At 31.4% G+C, this 9,999-nt stretch overlaps 1 protein-coding gene across 1 annotated transcript; it reads right to left on the bottom strand.

Annotated features, from left to right (window-relative positions):
* Positions 1-5,107: 5,107 nt before the first annotated feature.
* On the bottom strand, positions 5,108-9,612 carry LOC129895740 (uncharacterized). Its single transcript, XM_055971500.1, has 10 exons — positions 9,441-9,612; positions 9,138-9,335; positions 7,667-7,833; positions 7,213-7,311; positions 7,009-7,077; positions 6,798-6,938; positions 6,605-6,694; positions 6,102-6,269; positions 5,459-5,534; positions 5,108-5,383 (listed from the first exon to the last, which is right to left on the bottom strand). Exons 1-10 carry the CDS (start codon positions 9,487-9,489, stop codon positions 5,256-5,258), a joined length of 1,185 nt encoding a protein of 394 aa, XP_055827475.1. The 5' UTR covers positions 9,490-9,612; the 3' UTR covers positions 5,108-5,255.
* Positions 9,613-9,999: the final 387 nt, after the last annotated feature.

Here is a 9,999-nt window from a genome sequence, read left to right as displayed (position 1 = left end):
AGCTCTTTGAATTTCTTAACCTTATCTGACCCCCTTTTTATGCCTTTTTTAAGCCGAGGGTCTCTCGGAAACAGCCGTCCTACCTTTGTAGGAGTAAGGTCTGCGTACACTCTACCCTCTCCAGACCCCACGTTGTGGGATTTCACTGGGTTGTTGTTGTTGTTGTTGTAGTTCTAAAGATAAGTGTAAAACATTAATATGGAGCTAATTCATTATCTTGAAGGCTCTTTTAGTGAAAATTAAAGTACGTGAGGTGTACAAAGGCACTTTTTAGTGAAAATTAATCCAAGACGAAGCATATATAAGAGGAAATAAGCATGAAGTTGATCTAATTACATGTCATTTTCATCTAATACGCCTCAACCAAATCCATCAGAAAAACATAACATTTGAAAGTATGCTATTAATGATTATCCATAACTTGATATATAACAAATGGTTGAAAAGATTTTCTTACTCCATCATAATTATTTAAATTGCATATTTCACATAACAGCACTTGTTGTTATCGAATGTGTAATTTAGTGCATGTTACTAATGCCATTCCAAATTTTTTTCATTTGAAAAGTTGAAATGAGTTTAAGTTTTATGCGCATAATTGATCCAATCAAATTATATTTAAAAGATTTACATGTATATTAATAGTAATAGCAACTTAGTAAATAGTATAAGTAACCTAATATTAGTTAATTAAAATTAGCTATAGGTATATATATATATAAATATTCTATTCAAGCATATAATTTAAATCCACTGCTAGACCAAGCTTGCACCTATTTTTATTCACATTTACATCAAGGGAAACAATGTATCTGCATGGAGATTGCTTCTTAGCTAGCTCATAATTTCATACATGCAACTTGGGTATGGCCATCACTTTATAGCACGTGAACTTTCCTTTTCTTGTCTAAGAATTTAGGTTACCAAAGTGGTAATGTTTCACTAAAAATAATGATCTTTGTAAATCTCAATTTAATTGTTCATTTCTTCATGATTATAATGACTGAAATCCAACAAACACATACCACTGACAGGCCAGATTAAAAGCTTTCTTTTGCCTAATTTCGTAAAGATTGGTAATATATTTAATGAGACAAGTTTATTATTATCTCGATAATAGTGTATACTTGAATTGACTGTATTCGTGTAAGTTTCCTTTCTTTTTATTTCATGCAGCTGTCATAAATGTTTACCTGAAATTTGATATAGTCAAATTTATCACGAGGTCAAAGACATCCAGATCTATTTAAAATGAAGATTAAGTTAATAAAAATGTTGATACTAAATATGAATATAAAAGATGTTGATTGAATTAAATAAACGAATAAAATAATAAACACGGTGAGTTGTTGTTTTAGTCAAGGTTTCTATGACGGCTTTATCAATTTCGGAATCGGGTGATTTGTATCGAGTGAATGAGAGGGAAATAAAAGTGCAAGAATATAAATTTTAGTCTTGTGTTGCTCAAGAATATCCAATCCCTTACAAGTGAAATTCAGCTATATATTTATAGAAAATAAATAGAATACACATCAAATCAAATGAAACTGATCTACTTGGATCCTAAAGTACGTTGTTCAAAGAAAATGCTCCATTTGAATGTATCGTTACACACGCCAACTATAAATCTGTGGTAATTTGTGGGCTTCTGTATGGAATTGGTTAACGTGTCCGTTCTTTCTTCTAATTATAACTTCGGGCCACAAATTCCTTCTGTCCTCTAACATGTTCAGGCCACAAACCCCGAAGATCTGATGGTCACATTGGAAGTTATTGGTACTAGCTAGTAGTCTGGTTGTTCTCGCTAGTGATTTTTTGAAAACAGCTTACCCTCCATAGCCCTTAACTCAACTTGCCTTTTCATATTATTCTTCTATCACGCATCCTCATCATGTACAGTCATGTGTTCATTGTAATTTTTCCCCCTCCGCTTTTTGGATATTTTGTTAAGTTATAATGTAGGAAGCAAAAATAAGATAAACTAAAATAGGGAGAAAGACGAGCGAGAAAAAGAGAGAGGAGAGTGAGATAGGAGGGAGGCAAGAGAAATAGTCTATGTATCCCAAATACATGTGAACCACACTATATGGATGTATCTGAGATATCAGATATAGCGAGAGAAGAGAGTCAAATACATGGGAACCTACTTAGATACAATACATTTAGAACAAATTACACCTAATTTTAACCTCACATATCCCAAATACATGTATCTGAACGCGCCAAATACATGTATCAGAAGTCCAAAATCTGATAAGATTCATAATATTACAAATTAGAGTGAATCTAAATAATTAGCTCCCAAAATAGTGAGATTTATGTGAGTTACCCTAAAAATATAGTTGGGCCAACAAGCCCAACGACTATTTGATTTGGGCCATCACAATTCTAGGATGTGGCTTGTTGTTGCGTGACAAACCCCTTTTGGATATCAAATTTTTGACAAGCCCTTGTTAGGAGTGTATATGGTCGGGTTAATTCGGATTTTTCTAATATCAAATTAAATTATTCGTCACAGATTTTTAAATCTATAAATCAAATCAGACTAATTAAACTTAGGTTTTTCATCCTCGGGGATTTTCGGATTTTTTCATGTTTTTCGGATTTTCTGGTTTTCCTGACAAAGTATTCATATCAATATATAATTAACTTGTGCTTTAAATATTTGTTTTGTCCTACCAAAATACAATTATCTAAGGTGTTTCCTAAAAAAATAATACAAAATATGAGATGAATGATGACACTTAAATATTCAAATAATAATAATAATAATAATAATAATAATAATAATAAAAATAAAATCGCATAAAGTAAATATTCAAATTAATATTTCATAATGAAAATGATCATAATTTAAAAGTACTATATCATGCTAAAATAAGTATAATAAGTATTAATTACTAAACATTAAAGAAAAACTAAAATTAGGTTATATATTTTAATTGTCTAAACCAAAGTAAACTAAATAACAAACATTCAACATAATTCTCATTCTTAGTGTTGAATAATTTTTTTTTTATTAGCATTAGTAGTGATTTGATTTTGATTTGAGATTATAAACTATAATTTTCATTGGACCACTCAAAATTTTAAATTTCAAACGTGAAATAATAGGTTAAAAGACAAAAACTATGAAAAAGTATAAGAAATATTTATAAATTATAAAGTAGATACTTTTATGTATAAAATAAATTTTAAAAATTATATATAATGACGGGTTGGTTTGGTCTCGGGTTGACATTTTTTAATTTAAACCAAACTAACCTAAGTATAGTCAAGTTTTTTCTTTCAGTACGAAATTAAGTCAAACCCAAATCACTAGTCGAGTTTTTTTTTTCGATTTGACTCAATATACGATTTGATTCAATTTTTTATTCGATTTTGTACACCCCTACCTCTTTAATCTGTTTGCTTGAAAAAAACACCTTTTAGGCTCTATATTCTTTCTTAAGATAGGTGAAATGAGTGCCAAATTATGAAATTCGATGGATTTCTAGCTTGGTTTGTTTTATAGGAGATATAAATCTAACTGAACGAATTTATTGTTTTAAAAATTAATTTACTAAATAATTCTACTAATTCAAATGATCATCAAAGCAATTAACTTGATAATCCAAGCTTTTGATTTGCAATTTACAAGGATAAGTCCAAGAAGAAACTTAAATTGTGTCAGGAAACTGTGAAGTTCCAATATTTCAAAGATGAAGGATTATTGAAGTTGTACATGTAAAAAGAAGGGTGGCTTTGAATTAAAAATTAAAAGAGATTATTTTGGGCTTTAAATTTAAAACACAATTATAATTATTTTGGGAATTCAAATTTTTATGAATTTAAATCCTAAAAAAGTTGAATTCCTACAAATATAATGATACTTAGGGTCTGTTTGGAAAGTCATATGGTAATTGAAATTGGTTTAACTACTAGGGTGTAATTACTAGCCTAGTAATTACACAGTTTAGTAATTACGATGATCTGTTTGTTTGTCACAGTGTAATTTCAGTGTAATTACAATTGTTCTGTTTGGTTGCACAAGTATAATTAAAAGGTTGTATTAAATTTTAAAAATAAAAGTTAATTTTTTAAATTTAAAATTTATATTAGACAAATAAGGATCTTTATAAATGATATTAAATTAAATATTAATTAATAAATATATGTTCTTAACTAATATTATAAAAAAAAATTATTTATATTTCTTCAATTAGTATATTTTAAATAATTTAATCAAATAAACTAAAAGTATAAGATTTTTATGAACATCATGAAATGCATGTTTGACAAAAATGTTAATATTATAAACATAATGTCATAAAATTATTAAAACATTTGACAAAAAAATATTCTATCAAGTTTAACTAAAAACAAATGTTTTGCAATGTGAATTATCAAGTCAATAGTACTAAAACAAATGAAATTGAAAATATGACATAAATCTTAAATTCAAAACAAAAAAATTAACATAATGCTCTTATATCAAATTTTAACACAGCATACATAAATATAATTTTAAAAATTAGAATACTAACAAAATTATTTTTAAAAAGAAATAGAATAATAAATAAATAATATGAAAACTTGCATGGAATGAAAAAATAAAGGTTGAGAATGAGAATAAAATGAAATATAAATAAAAAAAATAAAAAATATATATTTAGAAAATATTAGAATAATAAAATATTTTTAAAAAAATAGTAGAAATAAAAAATAAATTAAAATGAAAAAATATAAATATAAATAAAAGAAGATTTTTAAAAAGCTTCATATAATTACATGATATAATTACACAAATTCCTTACTCTACCTTGGGAATTGAAGAGGATAATTACTCCCCTTCAATTATACCAAATTCCTCTCTTACCAAGTAATTACTTGGCCTACCAAACATGCCAAAAAGTTCAATTACACTCAAAAACACCAAATTTCAATTACATTATGGCTTTCCAAACATGCTCGTAATGTTTATTGGTTAAGAATATTAAATCCCCGTCCTTGAGGATGATATTACGGGAGGTTATATTTTATTTGCTTAGGTATATATTAAGGGTGCATTCAGTACAAAAGAAAATATTTTGTTGAAAAATATGTCAGCCTGAACCATTGGGCAAGGTGATAAGCAGTCCATCCGAACTTGTTTTATTTGAAAACTTTTTATGGGTACAAAATAAAAGAAATTAGTAAAAGACACATTTGTATCATCATTAAGAGCTTAAGGCCACTCATCTGTCAACAAAATGTGTGAATGTGCAGAAAATAACTCATTGCTCAACAATAAACTCTTTAATTTCTATTCCAGTATGTCGAGCCCCTCCCTGTAGTAGAAGCAAAACTTCATCACCAACATTTAGTGAGCTCACTGGAATTGCTGTTCGCTGATGCCCCTCGCCTGCAGAAATAGACGGGGGGAGTATTGAGCCATAGAAAGACAAAAAGAGAGAGATGCTTCGACTAGAATATTTACCATGAAGGGGAGAGACTAATCCAACAGTTTCTGCATTCTGCAAGAGAATAGAATAAATTTCATTTTCTGATTCTACCTGCATAATTGCCAATTTCCAAATTAGGATTAGAGATACAAAGAGACAAATGTAAATTGATTGAAAGTTAAACCAGTCCAAGAAATTTTACACTAGTTCTTCATTTTCACGTGAACATGTTGCAAGTTGCAGATGCTGAAACTAGTAGCATTAAGAACAGTTCAATGAGTTATACAACAGAGCTAAACCTAAAGATATTTTTCACCTAGTTCTTTTGCTGGTGCGTGTGTGCCTTATGCCCAATTATTTTACTCTTGAACAAGAAGTCTCAGCCAGAAGTTAAATACTTCCAACTATGTCAGGCGTACACCAACATTTGCAGATTGCAACTTTCCTTTTCTTTTTTTTTTTTTTTACAAAGAAGAAGCTACGATATTCTTGTCAAATAACATCTGTCCAGCTAATTTGATCTCTATTTTCCTATTTGAGATACTTTATGATTAATAGTTGTATTATGCTTGTATCCATAGCCACACTACGCCAAAGTTACACAAGCAAAAAAATCACACAAACAACCAAAAAGGCGAAGAACCTTTTGTTTTAGCAGAGATGGAAAGCTTCACAAACCTTTGCGTCCACAAGGATCAGTGGCCTGGTCTCTACCTTTACACGCCCAACAATTGCTGTTCGCTGCATACCCCTTTGATCAACCACAATGACCTCTTTGCCAGACTTGAGTTCCGAGAGATAGCTAGTCTTTCCTCCAGGAACAGCAACATATGCATGAACAGGCCCCTGCTAAAGTCCAAAGAATTGTCATACTGAAGAGCACTGGCTGTACATTATAGTTTGAGATGCATTAACAAAATTCAACACCGAAAAGAGTTGAGGATCTGGAACAAAAACTTACAAAAGTCACAGGGTACAATTCAGTTATGGTAATACAGACGTCTTCTCTAGAGGTTAGCATTAAGATCCAGTTTATGGAGATAACTATTTCACAAACCACTAGAAATGGTAATGAAATATTGAAATAACAAAAATGATACTTTCACCGTCAAGTTATCCTTCCAATAATAGTTTTTGTCCTTCCGTTACTCTATTGAACATTTAAATGGCATGAGACGCACCGCATTAACTCGAAAAGGCCTGCTAGAAATGTAATTTGACTCCAAGCACTCTGAGTGAACAAGGAAAAGCCCTCTTGCAAAGGATCCAACCTAAGGGACAATTTATGCAGTAAGAATGAAATTGAAATGCCAAAAACTAAGACTATCTGCAAATAGTAGACAAACAGAAATAGACAGGACAGTAGGAGCAAACCAGAAGACCTTCACCAGGTCTCATGAGGCTGCATATATCCACACAGACACGGTCACCCATTCCAGTCGCTTGAACATGAGTTATTTTGGCTTTCGTCAAGTTCAACAGACCGTCCACTTCACGTCTTCTATCAAAATAACCCTAACAATGACAACTGACATCAAAAACCAACTCTTCACCAAGGAAGAATTCCCTTCTAGGAAGGCACTACCTTCAGCTCAAGGATTGCACCAACATCCTCAACTTTCATTACTACACCACCCAAACCGTGTTCCAAGGCCTAGCAAAGCAGAAAAGATGAAGTGAAACTTGGTGCTTCTTCATAGCAAAACACCACTCTAAGTACCGTAAAATCCCCAACTTTGTGCGAGACTTTACTTTCTTAATGACTTAAAAGTTCAACCTAGTATACTACCTCAAGAAAGACTTGAGCTTCTGATTGTGTCTTTGAGACAGCAAGTACAGTTCTCTGAGTGCCTTGAAAAGCCGCAACAATGTTTTCAGCAGGAATCACCTATGGAATGAACAAACATAAACTAACAATTGAAGTGGACTTATATAAGATGGAGAATTTACTGTACTTGGAGCAATGCAAGGGTCAGCCAATTGACAACTAGAGGGAGCATCCAGATGAACCCATACAAATTCAATACAGTAATACATAGAAACCAACTCGTCCACCCCAACTAGTTTGGATTGAGGCATCGTTGCTAGATTGTTGATAGGATGATTATATGCAACCAACTTCCAAAGGTTTAGATTTTGGAAAAAGAAGTCATTTAGAAATTGTTTTTCCATTACTGTGGTGACAGTTTGCAAAGTATCTTTTGACAGCAAATAACATTGTGAAAGAGAAGCACAATTAGTACCTGCCAATCTAGTAGATTAACAACAACTGTATCTGCATGTTCCTCTGATATCTGAAACTGTTCCAACTGCTGAGGGGAAGAAATCTCAGCAAATGCAGCAACTCTCTGATGCTCATGATCAATTAGTCTCCCCTCTTCTATAAAGAGAGGATATATCAATGCAATTGCTGCATGTGATAGAACCAGAAATGTAGCAGAACACAATCAAACATTGTAGAAAACTTCACGATTCGGATAGCATAATGTAAATCCATGCTCAGTATTCATAGTTAATCAGGAAGAAAACATGTATGGGATATAGAATCAGGAAAAGCCCTCTTGTTTCTCATTATCTTACCTTGACACTGGATTTTGTTACATAGCGTTGAATACTGAAACTCTCACAATTCAAAGGCGGGTCTCCGATTTAAAGACAATTATTACTTGTTTTCGATTCGGGGTACAGTCCTCCCAACAGGAATTGATTTTCCTGAAAGATTAAACCTTGTTGACTACAACAAATAGTCACGACTATAAACAAAGTAGTGACTATGGCAGGGGTGATAACAATCTGCTCTCTGTCAGCCCCTTCTCTAATTAAAAACATAAAAAGTCAAAACTAAGTTCGCACAAACATAGGTTGTCAAACTACTCCCTACGTATTCTAAAAATAGATGTCCACTTTTACTTGTCCAATTTAGAAAATCAAGAGATACTTTTGCTTACCGGGAAAACAGTACAGTTAAATTTATATAAGGTCAAGGACACGCGTTATCGATTTAGCCGGTTAAGTTAGCTATTGACAGTTGAATATTGTGCAATAAACGAATAAAGAATTGGAAAACGAGTATGAAAGCAGTAAAATTGTCCAATAGAAATGCTCCACTCAAGCCCTAAAGTACTACGACTAATAGACATGGACCACGATCACTTTGTTCCTAATTTAACCTTATTATTAACTCTAGTCATTTTCCAAAGCACTGAATTAATTATATTCAAACGATGATAACATAAAATTGTCATTCTAATTATTACTCTTAAGGGTTTACCAAGTCAATACTGAACAAATAAAAAAATGCATAATACATAAATGTGTCATTTAAATTGGTTTGAGCTGTCATCTATGCCCTCGAACTTTGAGTGTGCACAAATAGACACTTAAACTTGTATAAAATTATACATTAAACAACTAGACACAAATGTCCTACGTAACATATTATACATAGGACGCCGTGTAGGATGTGATTTTCCACGTAGGACGCCATGTAGCACGTGTGTGTCTATCTATTCAATTTTATACAAATTTAAGTGTCTACTTATGCACTTCCAAAGTTGAACGGCATAGATGACTCCATTCAAGTTAAATGACATATTTATTTATGTATTAAGTCAATAAAAAGTGGGTGTATGTGCATTCACTGTTTAAATGCTGGATTTGAAATCACCAACAACTGCAGAAGAAATAAAGTATAAGAAGAAATGAAAAACTTACAAGACCACTCAAGGGCAAGATCTTGGCGATCGGAAGGGAAGATAAAAGTACTCCAACCTCTCTCCACAGCAGCCGTCATCACTTGCTTGTTCTCTGTCCAAATCCATACAGTTTTCTTCTTCGACTTTGAAGGTGTAAATGCGCACATTCTAGCAACCCTATTAATATGCAGAAATTTTCTGCAATGTTTCCATTTACCTACCAAAAATTAATCAGAAAACGTTCTTTAGTAATTGCATTTAGGGGATTTTGAGATACAAAACACCCAGTTAATGAATATTTGTAGAATGTATTTTGGAGTACCTGGTACTTTAGGGTAAGAAACAGAAAGTGAAGGCAAGAGCATAGCCATTTCTGTTGATCAATCAAGGAAGCATCGCTCTTGTTTTTCTCTATGCAAGAGGATTACATTTTTGTCCCCATACGGAAACGGGTGGTTCCGATTGAAAAAATGGCATAGCATTTCTCCGACTCATGCCAAATTTTACCCCAAATGTTATATTTGATGTAAAATTGGTGCAAAGTTCTTCAATTTATGCCAAATTTTCCACCAAAGTTGTTATGTAACATCAATTGTCCTTTATTATTATTTTACTATATAATATTTTTAATTAAATATTATATAAATTGGTATATTTTAATTAAAACATTTTATTAGTACGTAATATTTTTATAATATTAATTTTAAATTAAAATTTTAATTTTTTTTATATATTATTATCCTTTACTTGAATTTTTTTGAAATTAAATTTATGCTAATTCTAATATAAAGTTGAATTGGATATAAGTAAAATTAACCTTGATAAAAATTAAATATGCAAAACTATAAATCTCGACATAAAAAAATTAAGGACAAAGAAGC

The sequence above is a fragment of the Solanum dulcamara genome, chromosome 7, assembly GCF_947179165.1.
Source record: "Solanum dulcamara chromosome 7, daSolDulc1.2, whole genome shotgun sequence".
Taxonomy (NCBI): domain Eukaryota; kingdom Viridiplantae; phylum Streptophyta; class Magnoliopsida; order Solanales; family Solanaceae; genus Solanum; species Solanum dulcamara.
Note: the sequence above shows the minus strand (reverse complement) of the source record. Positions and strands in the feature narration are given on the sequence as shown.